We start from the raw sequence: 18,111 nt of genomic DNA on the forward strand, positions 1-18,111 counted from the left end.
CAAAGTGATTGGATTTTATCCTCTGGGGACCATGACTGTCCATAGTGCAGAATCTCCAACATGTCCAATGTGAGCGCCTGCCAGTGGTAAAATAAAAAGACTCTGTGGCAGACGGCAATGCAGACTGCTGCTCTCTATTTAGAATGAAAGACAAAAACTTACACCATCATAATAATTTCAATGATGCTATATGTACATACAAATTCTGCACATGGTGCCTTAATTTGGAATGAGGGATATTTGTATGAAATGTACTAAACCCATTCATGCTCCCAGAGGTTGAACCCCGTACAGTTTGGACACCCAAAATGTCAACTCTGTCCACACGATACCTCAAAATTGGCAGACTGTTAATATGGGATATTGTTAAATGTGTCAAAACTGACATTTAGGGGCTAATAAACTCGATGTGAGAGATACGATCAAGATAACAGCCATGTGTACACGCTATCATAAGAACTATTGTTAATATTCACCTCTGAAAGCCATGTTATGTAACAAGACAAGAGTACATGAATGCAATACATATGAATTATCTCACTGAAATACAGGCCTGAAGTTGCTTCTGTTTTTACTGAGAGAAAATCATTGTGAATGTACTCTGCCAAATAATTACAACTTCAAATGGCAAAGCCGCTCCCTTCTTTCAAACATGCAAGCATGCACTTCCACTTTGCTCCTCCACCCCCAGGCTTGGCCTGTATCCTGCACACATGCACGTCAGTGAGGGAATACCTTTAGCAGTACTCATGTTTGACCAAACCCAGGAAACCTTTTCTATAAACTTTACCTTACCTAAGCTTTACATGAGTCACTCAGCTGCTTTAACGAGGAGCAGTGAATCAAGCACAATCAAAACATGCATAGCAGTTGCATGGAAATGACAGCTAATTAAAGTAATGATTTCTATGAACTAATAATATATATATATATATATATATATATATATATATATATATATATATATATATAGTTATAGGTAATCTTTAGATGTAGTTAACTAACTTGGAAAATCCATGCTGTCTTTGTTTGTTGTTGTGTTTAGAACAATTGTCTCTGGTAATCAGTGGTGGAAAGTAACTAAGTGCATTTACTCAAGTACTGTAGTAAAGTATATATATATGTGTGTGTGTATATATATAGGCTATATATACTGTATATATACACTGTATATAATAGTAAAAATATAACAAAAAATTACAACAATCATTTAAGTAAAATAAATATTTAGGGTGTGATAAGTGACAATGACAGATATATAAAACAGAGACACCCATAAATACATACACCTACAGTTTTATGTAACCATAGATACACAACACGCTCAACATTTACCTCAAAGGGAGGAAAACGAGGACAAGAGACAGTATACCAACATGTCAACAGAACACAGTTGAAGGGCATGTAGCCTATATATAATCATGAATGAATGTTTTACTTACATCATCATAATAATTTCGATGATGCTATATGTACATACAAATTCTGCACATGGCGCTTTAATTTGTAATGAGGGATATTTGTATAAAATGTACTAAACCCATTCATGCTCCCAGAGGTTGAACCCCTTACAGTTTGGACACCCAAAGTGTCATGAAAATTACTAAACCCATTCATGCTCCCAGAGGTTGAACCCCTTACAGTTTAGACACCCAAAGTGTCATGAAAAATACTGAGCACATTTTTTATTTCAGGGGTGACAAACACAATTGATTTTTTAAACGACCTCTGTGGCCTTTTGTTTTAACACCTTTTTGAAAACAATCTTTATTAAATCATTAATCGTTAATATGTGATATTGTTAAATACGTCAAAACTGACATTTAGGGGGTAATAAACTCGATGCGAGAGATATGATCAAGATAACAGCCATGTGTACACGCTATCATAAGAACTCTTGTTAATATTCACCTCTGAAAGCCATGTTATGTAACAAGAACTGAATTATCTCACCAAAATACAGGCCTGAAGTTGCTTCTGTTTTCACTGACAGAGAATCATTGTGAAAGTACTCTGCCAAATAATTACAATGATTACAACTTCAAATGGCAAAGCCGCTCCCTTCATTCAAACATGCAATTATGCACTTCCACTTTGCTCCTCCACCCCCAGGCTTGGCCTGTATCCTGCACACATGCACGTCAGTGAGGGAATACCTTTAGCAGTACTCATGTTTGACCAAACCCAGGAAACCTTTTCTATAAACTTCACCTTACCTAAGCTTTACAGTGTCTTCGGCTTCCCTAAAGGATAAAGTTACTAGGACAGCACTCCAAATTAATAATTTTTTATTGCTACTCAAAGGACATTTCGGGCAGCGCCCTTCCTCAGTGTGTGCATACAGTAGGCAATTACAAACAAAACTCCACACAGGTGGGTTTAATTATATACAGCACAGGTGGAGTTAATCATTCACAGCTTCGAACAAACGAACAATGTTACATAAAAACCTGCTGCTGATTACAACTTAGCTGCAATTACTATGGAGTCTTATCAGTAAGGTTTACTTTCAGTGTTTGCTAGGTCAACCTGCCCTCTGCCTGCGTATCATCATACAACGATTCGTATGACATCTTATGAAGAGTCATGCACATTTTTTTCATGCGTTAACCTACAAATGTCCAACAACACGAGTGATCATTGCGCCTGCCAAGCCTTCTGCATCGCAGAACGATTAGGTTAGGTTTAGGAAAAGATTGTGGTTTGGGTTAAAATGATTATGTTTGTTAGTTATGTATGTGATGTTAAGTAGCCTGTGTAAGGTACTTAACAAAGTAAGTTAAAACGTGGACTTTTGGTTTCACCCAGGTAGTACTGGGCATCGAGAACTGGTGCCACCTTGGAATCGTTTCAAAAATGACGATCCAAATGGAATAAAAAAAAAAAAAAAGTATTGTAATTGTTCCAAATTTAACACACAAAAGTTTCGGTTTCCGTAGCAGCCGCCGTACTTCCATAGCCTCGTCCTGATCTGGCGAGCTTCAGTTCTCCACTCGCAGATCAGTCTGGCATCTTGAGATAGAGAAAATTTGGAGCCGTTCACCACACGACCGACCAATCAGCGTTGGTTTTGAGGCAGGTTTAGGTGTGACGCAATGAGAAGCGACTGTTCAGTCTAAACAACATGGCAGCTTCCACGGATGAGATGAGCGTAGCTATCGCATAAGTTTTATCCAAATTAGAAAGTATTCCTTCATTGAAAGAGGAGCAAAAAACGGCACTGGAGGCTTTTCTCGGAGGAAAAGATGTTTTTGCTCTTCTCCCGACTGGTTTCGGCAAGAGTTTGATCTGATTGGTTGATTTGGCCCATCTATCACCAACATAGGTGGTGATAGACAGATGGTTTATCCAATCAGCTAATATGACCCGTTTCAACTCCACAGCACAAAGAATGGGAATCGAAAATCAATAAGAACTGGAATTGAAAGGAAGAAATGTAATTGGAATCAGAATTGTTAAAATCAAAATGATGCCCAACCCTATGCACAGGACACGAACAGTGGCCTCCTGGGTGAAAGTCCTGTCTGATGTTCATTCCATATTCAGCTATCATATGTCACTGCTAGTTGATGGATGACTACACTGTACTTAAATGTCTCAAAGGAATGTTTCAGCACAGAAATAATTTATTTGAATAGATTTAGCAACTTTTAAGTAACTGAACACAATCAAAAGGTGTGGACTGAATGAGACAGATCATTTGATTGGAATTATTTTTGCTAGGAGGCATTGTTCCAGGTTTACCTGTCAGCTTCTGAATCACTGCATGAGCACACACATTTGGGACCATTCGGAATGTTCATACAAAGAAGAACTCTTTTTGGTGTAATGTAACGCAACTGATCATGTAGTCTTTATTATGTTGTTATGTTTTTCAAGTGAAATAAAGAAACTTATAAGATTGTTAAGGTTTTTCTGCTGGCTTGTGTAACTACTAACACTGTCTTCAGTGGTGGAATATAGCTAAGTATATATACTTAAGTACTGTACTTAAGGACAATTTTAAGGTACTTGTAATTTACTGTATTTTACTTGAGTAATTCCACATTTTCAGAGGCAAATATTGTAACTTTTTACTCCACTACATTTATTTTAAGCGTTTAGTTACTTTGCAGATTTAGATTAATAAATATAATCAAATAATAAATGATGATGTAATAAAGATAAACTACCCAGCAGTATATAAAGGTATTAAAATGATCTCCACCTTTGCTAGCTGCAACATTAAAGTAACACACATTAACCCTCTGTGGACAAAAGATGCACCTGCGAGTCCAAGCAATGTTTGACAACACTCCTATTCAAAAAGTAAATTGTAAAATTTTATTTTAGACATTTATTTACTATTTTATTCATATATTATGCCACTTTTGTGAACCCAAGACTTTAAAGTGCCCATATTATGAAATAAATAATTTTTCTGGGATTTGGGGTGTTATTTTGTGTCTCTGGTGCTTCCGCACGCATACAAACTTTGAAAAAAAAAAACATCCATGCTGTTTTGAGTGAGATACGGGTTTCTGAATGTATCCTGCTTTCAGTCTCCAGATGAGCTGGTCAAAATCGGCAGGGCTGTCTACGTCATCGGCCGAAAAATTTGGTGTGTGCTAACCACTTTAGCTAATACCACATCAGCTAGCTGTTTCTCCAACTTCGGTCAGTACAAGGCAGGATCAGCCGGGAGACTTCTTCTAAACGAGGGCGCACTTCCAACTTTGCGTGGAATACCTGCAGAACAGGGACATGTCAGTAGTTCTATAGTGTTGTAGCAGTGTTTTGCCATTAAGAACGAGGTGGCTAACTGCTAGCAGCGCTAGCTTCTAGCTAGTAGTCCTTACCTAGCCAGTCCTTCCAGGATTTCGCAGCCTTTTTTTTTAGATTGTTGCGTCCCAAAATGCCTGATTTTGCAGGAGCTTTTGTAAAAAATTGTGATTAAAAGTTGCGATATCTTTTGTATGTTTGTTGCAATGAAGTTGTGGGAGACAGTGAAAGTTGCAAACCTTTTTGTATAGTTCTTTAAAAATAAAAAGGAAACTTGTTTTTCTAGTAAACTTACCAAAAAGGCTCAGGATGTTGGAAATGTTGGTATAACGTGAAAATGGCTGGTGGATTTAAGACAAAAGATTATAATTCATTGAATGAATCAAATTTGAAGATATGTGTCAGTGGCTTGTTGATCTTTACATTGTTAGTTGATTTCCTATCCTGGGCGTCAGAAGTGGGGGAACTGTATGAGCAGCAGCCCTGCCCCGCCCGCTGCAGAGAGCCGACAGGATTGAAACTGCAGCAGCTTTCAGCGACTTTAGAATGAAAAGACGTTACAGCGTACATTGATGTTAAAATGTATACAGGTAGGCAGGACGGTCTGAAATGTTTTGCTCTGTCTTTCGCTGTACGTTTTGTTGGTAAATGTGAGATGTTTGAGTCTCGTCTTCATATCAGAATTTCGGAAACATTTCTTAGTCCCGCTTGGTAAGTGGCCCTCAGAGTCACATTATACTGACGTAAAGTCTGGCACATGGGACTACTCATGTGCGACTCCCAACAAAGATGGGATAGAAGTGTGATGCCTCTCTCTGTAGCTAAAACAGAGAGCTCAACACACAGGGTGAAAAGAGGAGCTGCAGCAATGTGCAGTACGACAAAAATATGGTGTTTTTTGAAAATTAAACCTTGTAAACCTATTCTGGTACAACCTCAAAATACAATTATGAACCTGAAAATGAGCATAATATGAGCACTTTAACTCATTTCAAGCAACAAAACAGTTGAGTGTAGGTATGTTTTCACAAGAGATTAGAGAAATATTTCCGCTTTAGGGCCAAAGTATCTCTTTACACATTGCTCTGGAACAATTTTGGGCGTCACTATGCAGAACGCTGAGTTTGTTCTGAACATTTTGATATGAAACACATGGGGATCAGTTATGTGGAAATACCCTTAAAAGGAGAATTCAAAAATATATCTAAAATGCCCCTAGACCTCAGAGGATTAATTAATCAATAATTATAATCCAATGATATAATGTATATTATTAAAAAATGGGCCATTCTGCATGAGTATCTTTGGTACTTACTTTTTTACTAAGTAACATTTTGAATGCACAATCTTAACTTGTAGCAGAATATTTCAGTATTTTTCATTAAAAGATCTGAGTTCTTCTTCCCCACTGTCTGTCATGTCTGCATGCTACACAGTAAAAATGAACTTGACTCACACTGACTTTGAGAACTTAATTTATTAAAAGTTGGGTGGCTCTGCTCTCAAAAACTAAAACATATTTTGGTAATGGTTTTGAACATAAAATAGATACTGATTATTATTAAAAAAAAGAAGTCATGACATAAACCACCAAACTGACAGACAGGGACTGTACATTTGTACATAGAAGGTAGCAAAACAGGCCTACCTATGAAAAACTGCTACTTACTGTATAACTAATCCAAAACTGAAAATTTGAGTTGGCTTCAGTGAAGAACACTGAAGGGTTACATAAGATGTGTGGTGACATGTATATTGACATTAAAAACACATAAGGTGCCAAATAGAAAACACTGACCAGGGATCCTACTTGGAGAACCTTACTCTATAGACAGTTTTAAAATATGTCCTCACATGTCCACCCTAAAAAGGCAAAATGTTGTTCGGAATCAATACGTCAGAGCCAACAGTCAATATTTGTGGCAGGAGTGTTACAACACTACAACTGATTAAGATAGAAAAATTCAATATTTTAATGGCACAACTAATTGCATTTCTCACAGTCGCAACACAACCTGGGCACTAATCTACTGTATGACATTATTTAACATTTGAGTTAAAAATATGAGTATTCATATTAAGGTGCTCTCCTCACACACTTCATTCAAAGAACTCCACTTTGACATCCGTGTAGTCTCATTACCTGATCTTTAGCCTCTTTACTGCCACAAGCTGACGTAAATTTGGTTGATTTAGAATATTAAACGCTGTAATTTAGTTGGTCTGGAGGTCAAACAGGAAGTTAATAGATCAACTCTGCTCTGGTTAACACTAGCCAGTAGATCCACAGTCCAGCAGACCTTTATTCCACTATCAGAGCCTATGTACACCTGGTATTAATTTGTATTTGGGTATCTTATCTGGACAAGAAAGATACTTGCAGAGTGAATCTTTACAGATACATACTCTAGCATGTCTGTTAGGGAGCTGGGCCATGAGCAGATAAAATGTGCTGTGAGAGGGAACTTAAGGCCAACTTGTTTCCATGTAGAATAAATGATATTTTTGACTGTTCTTAACACTACTGACAATGATAATTTATGCAGGATATGTGCAATCCTGCTGCTTTTAGTGCTGGGTGTGATCATTGATTTATCTGATGATTAAGCAGAAAATCCTCAAAACGGGAAGCTGGAACTAGACAATGTTTGGCCTTCTTGCTTAAAGAACTACATAAATTGATTAATCGTTTACCAAAATAGTTGCTGGTTCATTTTCTGTTAATCTACTAATCATTTAAATGACTAATTGTTTTATATATAGCCGCTCTAACAGGAAGTCTCAAGATATTCCACTTGAGGCCTCTTGTGGACTTGATTCATTGTGGATTTGGAGAGCTAGACCCTCACAGTCACAGATGTTTGCTGACAAGTCCACCATCCGCCGACCTTATTTTAGCGTATTTAGATCCGATCACAGTGCAGGCAGAACCAAAATGATGAGAATGTTTATTAATATCAGGTGTAATTGTAAATGTCAGTATCCAGATAATGCTACTTTGACTCCTAGACATTATGTCCATTACGCAACTATTTATTAGCTGTAACTGTTCGTGATTTACTTTCAGTTCCAATGCAGAATGTGTTCATAGCATTGTAAAGTACAGGTGTGGAGGTCGGAACATTGGATGATGTTTGCCTTCAACACCACTGTCTTTGGTTCACTACCATATTCACCTCCGCAATGGAGGTTAGGCTATGTTTTCAGTTTGGTTTGTCCGGTTTTTTTTGTTTGCTTGTCTGTCTGTCCGCAAGATTTCAGAAAAACTACCAACCAGATTATCAGGAAACCTGGGGGAAGGGTGTAGAATGGGCAAAGGAAGAACCCAATGCATTTTGGAGCGGACTCGAGTCACGGGGCGGATACACAAATTACTGTGCAATGTTTGTGCTGCATTCATGTGGTGTCGGATTAATCAGAAAAGTCTGTTTCTGACTGGGGATATTCCCACTGCATTAATATTGTGAGCTAGGGGCACGCCTTGGTGGAGATCTGCGCTCTCTGAGTGCAATGTATAGAATTAGAACATTTCTATTTCTATGTTGGCGCCATCTAGTGGTAGTATAAAAAAAGACACTGTGGCAGACAGCAATGCATTCATTTTTCTTCAAACAAAAGCCATCAGAATAATTTGAAATATGTTATAATCACATTAAAAAAAAATCTACACATAGTGGCTTTAAGTACATGATAATACACAATGAGGTGTCCTGATATACAATGGAGGAGGTGGAGGTGGAGAATAACACAATTAAGGAAGTTAGGGTGAAACTTGTTTACATGTCTGTGTAGTTACCTTCAGTTGCATCAAGAATATGTGGCCTCAGACATTTGTGAATGCACAGTGTATTCTGTCTCGATTTTCTGACTGGAACACACAGCTGATCTACTGGCTAATCAACGCTGATAAACTGTGTGCATCTTCAAGTCTTTTCTGTGTTTTGTTCTTTTTCATTTGTTGCCTCCCTTTGTTCGCAGAGAGTGTTAGGAGAGGAGAGTGTGAATACGAGCCGGGAACATGGAGATCACAGCGCTGACGCTCAGCAGAGACACCGCAGGTGTGAGGTTACAGCTCGAGCTCGCAGCTGGGAAAAGAAGAAAAGCATTCATTATATCGGATGCTCGGTGGCGCTTTTCATTGTGTTACAGATTTTTTTTTTTAGAATTGATATATATAATTATTGTTTCGTTTGTTTGTTGTTTTTATATTTAAGTTGATGTATTTTGGATTCTAATGTTTGATAAGATGCTAAATATTTGTAGTAATTTGTGTTTCTCATTCTATTATATACACATTTATATGTAGTATATTTTTTTCCTTTTATATATATTGAACCTGGGAAGACAGAAATAATAAATTCTAAATCCAAAATACATTTAATTCATATGTTTGGCGTATAATCTCAGCAAAGCAAAAAACTGCAGAATTACTGTATACATTCATGTCAGAATCACATTTGGATAGAAAGACAAAAATGTTTTTTTATTATTATTATTATGATGATTATTATTACACATTTTATTTTTAAATACATTTAATTTTTTGGGCTTCAGACACTATTGCGTACATCTATGCAACTTAAGTTGAGGTGCAAACTATTATTTTGATGCAAATTGCAATGTAAATAGTACTACATTAAAACATGTCAAAACAAATCATATTAGTAATTCATCAAGGCTTGATATCAGACACAATATAGATAATGTAGTCAGGGATAAAAACAGAAATAAAACAGTAGATAAAACCGTAAGTGGTGACAATTCTTATATTTTCATATTTCTCAATTTCATTTTGCACGTAATTTTATTTGTATTGATTGATTTGTGAATATGTTTTGTGTATGTATTTGGTCTATATTTATATGTAGAAATGTTCTTTTTCCTTCTTTGTATGTTTATTTTTTTTAATTCATATTTATTTGTGTGTTTGTCAGCGCAGCTTTGACATTTAGTCACAATAATAAACCGCAGACCACATACTGCAGGCAGTTAATGCCACTTGGTATCCAGACAAGGTAAACCTATAACACTATGATTCATTTATTTAGACCAATGTGTTTTTATGTTATTGTATAAAGGATGTAAGCAGTAAATGGCAAAAATAATTATATTTACATACATAAGCATCACAATGACATGTGTAAAGAGGATTACTACCACCACTATTTCGCATCTGGCTCTTTCCTACCTGAGTTAAACTGTATGTAAATTAACTCTCCCTAATGTAACCTAACCCAAACTGAACAGTAACTGTAGCTGACAAATATCCAGCCCAAGAGGCCACGCACACAATGGCAAGCGCTGAGGTAAATGAGATAAACCAGAACATTTATCATATCTCTATCAAAGTAGTGTTACTTCAGCTATCCAGGTCGTGTGTAGTGACGCAGGGAGCAGGTTCTTAATGCCTAATTTCTGCATCAAATGTCCAGCTTGTGTTAATTATTAATCAACAAACGTCAGGGAAAGTTGTACAGCCTGCCCCCTGTGAAATATCTAGAGCTTTCTAGGCTGAGACAAGTGAGGCTCATTGTGAAATTGGGGAAGATGAAAATGTGAAGAACGGTTAGTACAGACTCTAGTTTGTGAACTTGTCTGTTAGTGACAGAGGACAAACAATTACCATTAACAGAAAGGTAGTTTTGGGCAATCGGAGGTGGTTGTGCCAGACTCCTGCCTTTGGCTGAGGCTCTATCTGATCTGTCAGGGGGAGAGCTGGAGTGCGGTTGTGAAGTTTAACGTTGCTGGTCCCCAGAGAAGAAGTTGGTAATTTCATGGCGCAGATTAGAACCCAAATTGAAACGTAAGCAACTAATGTTAGAAATGTTGTCAAATTGGTCGTTACTACTGTGACTTATAAAGTGTCCGGTTTAGTTCCATCATAGTGTTAATAGTGTCAAAAAATGTTAGCTGATGTTGTTCTTCAGGAGCTAGCTCAGAGATTAACAGATAATGAAATTACTGGTTTAGGGGGGGGTCACATTCTCGTTAGGGGCTGAGCCACCCTAAAGGTCTGATCCTAGAATCGCCCCTGCGCAATTTGCTGCAGTGTTCTTCTTTTTAATCACGTCATCGTGGGTTTAATGTGAATTTGACCTCTGTTTCCAACATGACATTGAACACCTTTGAAGTACTATGTGTGTTCTGTGAGTACATGTGCGTCTGATGCTTACTCCGGCAGCTTTTCCCATCTCTTTGCAGCATCCCAGTCACACAGCTGCAGACAGGTCCGGCCATCTTACTGGTGCAGATCTGCTCACAGCCTCCGTTTCCCTCCTCACACCAGTCTAATGCTAAAGGGAGACTTTACAGGTGAGTCATGCAAATCCTGGAAAAGCTTTGGAACTTGACTAAATAGCTGACCAGAGATTTTGGATTAAATAAACTTCTGTAAAGTTTAGTACAGTGAACTTGGATCAAGTTCCTGTCTTTAAAATCTTAAAGTTAAAGTGCTCATATTATGCTTTTTGGCTTTTTCCCTTTCCTTTATTGTGTTATATATCTTTTTTGTGCATGTTTTAGGTTTACAAAGTGAAAAAGTCCACCCCAAAGGGACTTACCATCTCCAACAGAAAACACTGTTCACAAACTGCTCCAAACAGCTCTATTGTAGTCCAGCCTTTACATCCGTTATAATGCTCGCTTAGCTGCTAGCATGGCACACCCTGATACTCTGCTTCTGACTGGCTAGTAGTCCTTACCTAAGTTCTGTCAGGGCAAGCCCTCATACTCTGCTTCTGACTGGCTAGTAGTCCTTACCTAGGTACTGTCAGGGCACGCCCTCATACTCTGCTTCTGACTGGCTAGTAGTCCTTACCTAGGTACTGTCAGGGCAGGCCCTCATACTTTGCTTCTGACTGGCTAGTAGTCCTTACCTAGTTACTGCGCATGTGCGACTCCCAACAAAGACGGAACAGAAGTGAGATGCCTCACTCTGTAGCTAAAACAGAGAGCTCAACACACAGGGTGAAAAGAGGAGCTGCAGCAATGTGCAATACAACAAAAAGATGGTGTTTTTTTTTTTTTAACTAAACCATGTAAACCTATTCTGATATAACCTCTAAATACAATTATGAACCTGAAAATGAGCATAATATGAGCACTTTAATGATATCACAAATGTAATTATGAGCTGTTTTGCTTTGAATTTCCACACATTCTAGAGGTAAAATCAAGTAAAGTGTAGTCGTACAACTCCTGGACCGGACCTTACTTACCTCTCCTCCTAATGGGTCCCACAGTCAATATGTGCTCTTTATGGTCACTGTCCTCCGAGTACATTCTTCTCTTGTGTGGACAGTTCTGGATGCACAGTACACATACATTAATACAGCAGGCATTGTTTCATCAGCACTTTTCCTTTGAAGATTTTAAGATCTTCTCACCACTTTGCAGGCGTTTGTTTCCGAGTCGCACAGGGTGACGTCACAGTGGAGGTGGACCTCCTCGTAATCCCCAATGAACTTGAAGACGGTGACATGGAAGCGACAGGTGAGCGACACGCCGTTCTCTGCCATGCCGATGGTGTTGTCTTTAATGTTTGGACACCTAGAGAGGGACGGATGTTAACGGACTGGATTGTGTTGATGTCATTTCCCAAGCAAAGGTTCTTGCTTATCAGGTGTTTAATACGCTGCTTCATATAACTGGAAATCAAATTCTTGGAAATCAAATTTCCCAGAGCAATCTTGGGCTCTGGGAAATTTCGAAAGGCAGTTTTCACTACTTTCTGAGATGTTAAAAGCTAACCAAAATTAGGGCTGCACAATGTGCTGCAAATGTATGGAAATCACAGTTTCCAAATCGCAGGTCCGCGCAATATTTGTTAAAGGAAAAATATGTATCAAACCATTCTGAATGAAGTATTATGGTGCTGCAGAGACGTCCTGGCCTACAAATCCTACCCTACAGACTAAAGAAAACATCTTTGTTTGGTACAGATCCTTGCAGAAATCACACTTCAATTATTCTAATTTGAATATTGAGAAAAAAAGGATACAAAAATGATCATTCCCTCCAATGTCGTCAATCACATCGCAATCGTAATATCAGTCAAAATAATCACATTTTGATATTTTCCTTCATATCGTGCAGCCCTAAGAGAAATCAACAAATTAAAGGTGCAGTAAGGGATTCTGCGCAAAGATTGTTGATACTTGAACTCAACTGCCAAACAAATACAACCCCACCACCCCTTCATAAGCCCCGCCCCCCAGATTCACAGACAGATAACTACTGGCCGGCACATTCAAATGCTGCCTCCCCCACTCCCGTCACTACCATCAACTGTCGCCCCCTGTTGCTGATTGGCTGGAATAGTGTTTTGTAGCTCGGGCGCTCCTTTCTGTTTGTTTTCCATTTACACAGCCAGAACGGTGTATTAAAATGGGATTTTGTTGGACATATTCACTGAATTTGACAAAAAGTGTATTGGATTAACATCACTTACTATACCTTTAATAAATAACACGAATAATCGTAAGTTGCAGCAGGAAAAGAAAAATGTGCTTGTGATGCTAAGCCCAACATTGTGTGTGTTTGTGTGTGTGTGTGTGTGTGTGTGTGTGTCCAAGCCTACCCTCTCTCTATGATGATATAGCGGAGTCGGTCACTGCTGTAGCGGGACGGCGTTGCCCAGCACATGTTTACTATGAGGATGAGCTGGTTTTCATCGGCCCCTTCCACAAAGACACCCACGAAGAGGATGTCTCGCGTGCTGAGCACCACCTCCCCCTCCCTGTACGGGTTTCGGTACGAGGAGTTCTTATATAGAGCCATCTTGGTGATGAAGTTCCCTTCCTGGGTCGGTAAGGTGAGGTTTATCACACTGGAGGGTGGAGGAGGAATGTAGTCAGTTATGTCTAGACATAGCGTTTAGTTTTTTTAATTGAAGTAAACTTATTATTCTACAGATAATGTCTACGTTTGCTCTATCTCAGTGTTTCTCAAATGGGGGTACGCGTACCCCTATGGGTACATTGGAGTACTGCAGAGGGTACGTGAGATTTTTGCAAAATGCTAATTTAAAAATATGTCATGCACTATAATAATGAATTATCTTAGTGATGGATTCTAAACATTTGAAATGTAGCATTTCAATGTTTTTCAGCTACAAGGTTTTTGTTTAGTAAATCTATCACTGCCAGCGCTGTATTGTACCTGTATTTTTTTTGCGCTGGTCAGGGCGTACTTGGCTTGAAAAACAACTCAAAGGGGGTACATTATTGAAAAATACTTTGAGAACCGCTGCTCTATCTGACCTGAGCATGGGCTTGAGGACAGTCTCCAGGGAGATCTTCAGGTCCAGTTCGTAGGCGCAGGAAAACTCCACGTTGATGGTCTTGTCTCTGGTGATGATGTTCCCGGTGTTGTTCACACTTTCTATCCACACGGTGTTCTTATACATGATGTGTGTGCTGTTCGACTGGCGGAGAGATATTTAGAAGAGTCACCGTCAGGAGACAGAGAAGCAAAGATGCTTGACAACAGTTGATACATGAGATACGCTACAAAATGATTGCGTGGGATTTCCCCCTTTCTGGTCTACATATCCGTGCCTCTGCTGAATTCTTTTTTTATCATTATACTGTAACTTGAACAGTGCCATATAACGATAAAATCCGAGCGGCAGTTGCTGGCTACAGGCACCGCCAGGTGACGTTCCTTTCAGGGGCCATGGATGGTAGTTGAGTTTAGCCAGAAAAAAAGTGAGCGTCATGCGGAGAGGACAGTAAAGTTTAGGCACCAAAACGACTACAGTAGTTAAGTTTAGGAAAAAAGGTCGTGGTTTGGATTAAAACACTCCTGAGGAACGAACAAGCGTTTTCTTGGGTGAAGTCTTTTGATTTCGTCGAGTTGAAAGCGGTTTATTTGATGTTGACACCACGTTGTGGTATTTTTCATTCTGAGATTGTTTTCCGTTAGATATTGAAGTTCATAAATAAGTGTTTTGGCACGGGCCGGCCCGAGTGTCACTATCCATAGTACTGAAAGGGGGATTTCATTCTTGCATGTTTTGTTTTGTTGTGCATGATCAAAAACATCCCCCCCCCTACTGTAGTGCTGTAAGAATAGGAATGAATGGAAACGGACCTGTACGATGGAGCCACAGTGTCCCTTTGTGTTGTTGATGCGAAAGGAGATGCGGTCCTCTCCCTCGATGCCGGGGCAGTGCTCGTCGTTGACCCTGACGTCCTCTCGTTCAAAGCCCAGCTGGAAGAGCTTACACTTGGAAATGGAGACCTCCATCTGAGCATGCTTACAGTTCACCTCCGCCTGGATGATGTCATCATCACCTGCCAAACACACAGACAGACATCAGGTACTGTATATGGCAGTGGGAGACCAATATTATTACTCCTGGAACGTGTGGCCCGTCACGCTGTACATATGTTGCCTAAGGCCGGCTACACACTGCCTGCGTGGCGTGAGCGTGTCAGCTGCGTGGCGTGTCCTTTTTTATTTTGGCTCCCATGTTAACAGGTTAGAGCTTACACACTGCCTGCGTGACACGTCACATGCATGCTAGAAATAGGATCGACGCCTATTTTTCACACAAGTGTGTTGGGAGCGTTTCCAGGCAAAATGGAATATGAAAAGATGTTTATATGTCACGTTGACACGAATACATATTAATAAATGACATTCTGATGTTTGAAAGTCTCTAGGTTTTGACATAAATGCAGATATAAATGTAATTTAAAAAAATAATAATAAATAATTATAGATTTTCAAATATTGCACCTGTCAATACAGAACCTGTAGCCTATTTTGCCGTCAATACTGCCGACATTGTCTTTGCTGTAATCAAATCAGTATATATTTATGTTTAACGTGAAGTATACTGCTTGAGTGCAGTATATCAATGGGAAACGTACATGTGTACAGACAAGGCTAGCAGCAGCAGAAGCACCGCGTCAGACACGTTTCTGGTGTGTAAAGACAGAAAACAGCACGCAGCCACCACGCAAATGACACGCAACAGAAACACCACGTTCACACCATGCAGGCAGTGTGTAGCCGGCGTAACCCCTAATTTCTAACGGGCGTGTCTGCACTGTGCTCCTGCCGTGTCGCGAGCCCAAGCTGCCATTTAACCCAATGCTTGATATTCCACCAGCTGTGCCAAGGTGCGTCCCAGAAGTGTGTGTGAAGCGGTTCTCCGCTCCGCTAAAGATACGCGCCAGGTCTATTTTCACGTGAGCCGCGTGAACAGCCGGGCAGGAAGTGAAACAGCGAGAGCATCCAGTCAGATCATACTTACAAAACCGTTTACATATTTGGAACATGATAAACCAAGAAGATTCACATTGATGCCAGGTATAGTATTACAGTTTGTTTGTTTTGGCGGCAATGTAAGTTGTTCTATTTGGACTAGCGAACGAAAGCACTACAACACCACGGAATCAGAAAAAAAAAAACACGTTAATGAGCATTAGAGGTAGCAATACATTGACGTAGGAAAATTAAGACCTGTATAAGACCTAGAACACAAGACTTTTTAAGCCCCCGCGTAAACCCTGATACTGGGACAGGATTAAAAGCGGAGATGCATGATATGAAGGCCTTGTTGCTCCATGAAGCGCTCACCTCCAGTGCTGGTGGGCAACTCTGGACAGCCACACAGGTCACCTCCGTTCTCCAGCTCACAGGTGAAGTTTGTGCAGATCTCTCCTGCACAGGGGTCGTAGATCCATTCTGCTAAAGACAGGTCAACACACAATGTTAGCTGTCACACACACTGTTGGCTTAAAGCTATAGTGTGTAGTCTTCTGTCTCCCCATGAGGAATTTTAAGTATATATATTTTTTAAGTACAACTGTCATTGCATCCACATTATGCAAGCCTCTAGTGATTGAGCACCACCCTTACCACTCTTACACACAGTTACTTGTAGCCAAGGAGGACACGGAGAGTTAAAAGAAAATAATGGAAGAAGTAATTATTTGTTGCGCGAAATTCGCCGGACAACACCATTTTCTGAACATAGCCACACTGAGAAATACAGAGACAGTTTTGTGAATAGCTTTGTATCAACTCATTTGGCAATGGTTTGAATGTAACGGACGTTTATTACTATAAAAAAGTTACGCACTAAAGCTTTAAGTAAACATGCATATACAGTATGGTGACTCAACCAGCCACACTATGGCTGATGAAAAGCACTGGATGGAATTTCTGCCAAGGGCTTGATTTCAACTGGGGACGGGGAGGACACGTCCCTCTCAGTGTGCCACCCCCCAACCTTTACAATTTCAGTTTGATTCACTCAGTAAAATCTGTCTAAACGGTGTCCTCTTACGGGCCAGCCACCAAAATCCCAACAGGAGACAACAGAGGATTGATCAAAACATTTGTCCATCTGATCTAGGGGTGCAACGATACATCGATCTAGCTCGATTTATCGATTCAATGATCCACGATCCAATATTAGTGAAAATATTAATACAATACAATTGTCGAATCAAATTTGAGTTGCTTTTTTTGAGTTGCTATAAATGTACTGTAACTATGTTGAATGGGCATATGATAAAGTCTTATATAGATCGCAGGCCCCTGACGATCGATTTAATCGAAATCGTATCGTGACAGACTTTAAGAAATACCGTATCTTTGTCCAAAAAAATCAATATAATATCGTATCGTGATAAAACTTGTGATTTACACCCCTAATCTGATCGACATCTCATCTGAGTCACCTTCAAAATACTTTACAGGCAGCAGAAAGAGAGACATGCAGTGCCATGTCTGTGTGTGTGTGTGTGTGTGTGTGTGTGTGTGTGTGTGTGTGTGTGTGTGTGTGTGTGTGTGTGTGTGTGTGTGTGTGTGTGTGCGTGTGTGTGTGTATGCTGGGAGAGGCTGGTGCCTCGCGTTGCCCTTACAGCAGTTCTCTTGGGTGATCCACTTGGTGGTGAGGGTGCCCATGGAGCGGCAGGCCTCTGCGTAGGCTGCCAGCGAGCCGCAGACCTGAGCCTTGCGGTGATTGTAGCAGCCGTCCAGGTAGCAGGACTGGTAGAAGGGCCGGGGATCCAGCAGGCCGTGGCACGGCTGGAAGAAGCCCTTCAGCTGGGTGAGCTTCTGACACGCATCCTCACTTTGCAGCGCCAGCACCGCCGTGTTGTCACAGGACTGAGCCAGAGCCACAAACTGGGTTTCATCACAACTGGAGGAGAAAGATAAACATCCAACTGTCAAAGTTATTCTTTTATTATTATTTTAATGTGTCTGGTTTTTTTTCTACTTGCAAATACTGTAAGTACTGCTATGCACCTACAGTGAGCATGGACTCAACTGATTCAAAGGCACCCAAAGGCAGAAACAATGGCGGACTGTAAAGCCAAAACAATGAGC

General features: G+C 39.9%; 1 protein-coding gene across 1 annotated transcript in view; it reads right to left on the reverse strand.

Moving 5' to 3' along the window:
* Positions 1-6,219: 6,219 nt before the first annotated feature.
* Positions 6,220-18,111, reverse strand: part of tecta (tectorin alpha) — a 28,690-nt gene continuing 16,798 nt past the window's right edge. The window contains exons 16-24 of the mRNA XM_028596498.1: positions 17,643-17,923; positions 16,351-16,461; positions 14,854-15,056; positions 14,022-14,185; positions 13,340-13,588; positions 12,147-12,309; positions 11,979-12,063; positions 10,935-11,054; positions 6,220-8,846 (exon numbers count right to left, since the gene is read on the reverse strand). Of these exons, the coding sequence (XP_028452299.1) occupies positions 8,746-8,846; positions 10,935-11,054; positions 11,979-12,063; positions 12,147-12,309; positions 13,340-13,588; positions 14,022-14,185; positions 14,854-15,056; positions 16,351-16,461; positions 17,643-17,923 (1,477 nt within the window). The 3' untranslated portion in view covers positions 6,220-8,745. The remainder of the gene's footprint in view (positions 8,847-10,934; positions 11,055-11,978; positions 12,064-12,146; positions 12,310-13,339; positions 13,589-14,021; positions 14,186-14,853; positions 15,057-16,350; positions 16,462-17,642; positions 17,924-18,111) is intronic.

Source organism: Perca flavescens, chromosome 13, assembly GCF_004354835.1.
Source record: "Perca flavescens isolate YP-PL-M2 chromosome 13, PFLA_1.0, whole genome shotgun sequence".
NCBI classification, from domain to species: Eukaryota; Metazoa; Chordata; class Actinopteri; order Perciformes; family Percidae; genus Perca; species Perca flavescens.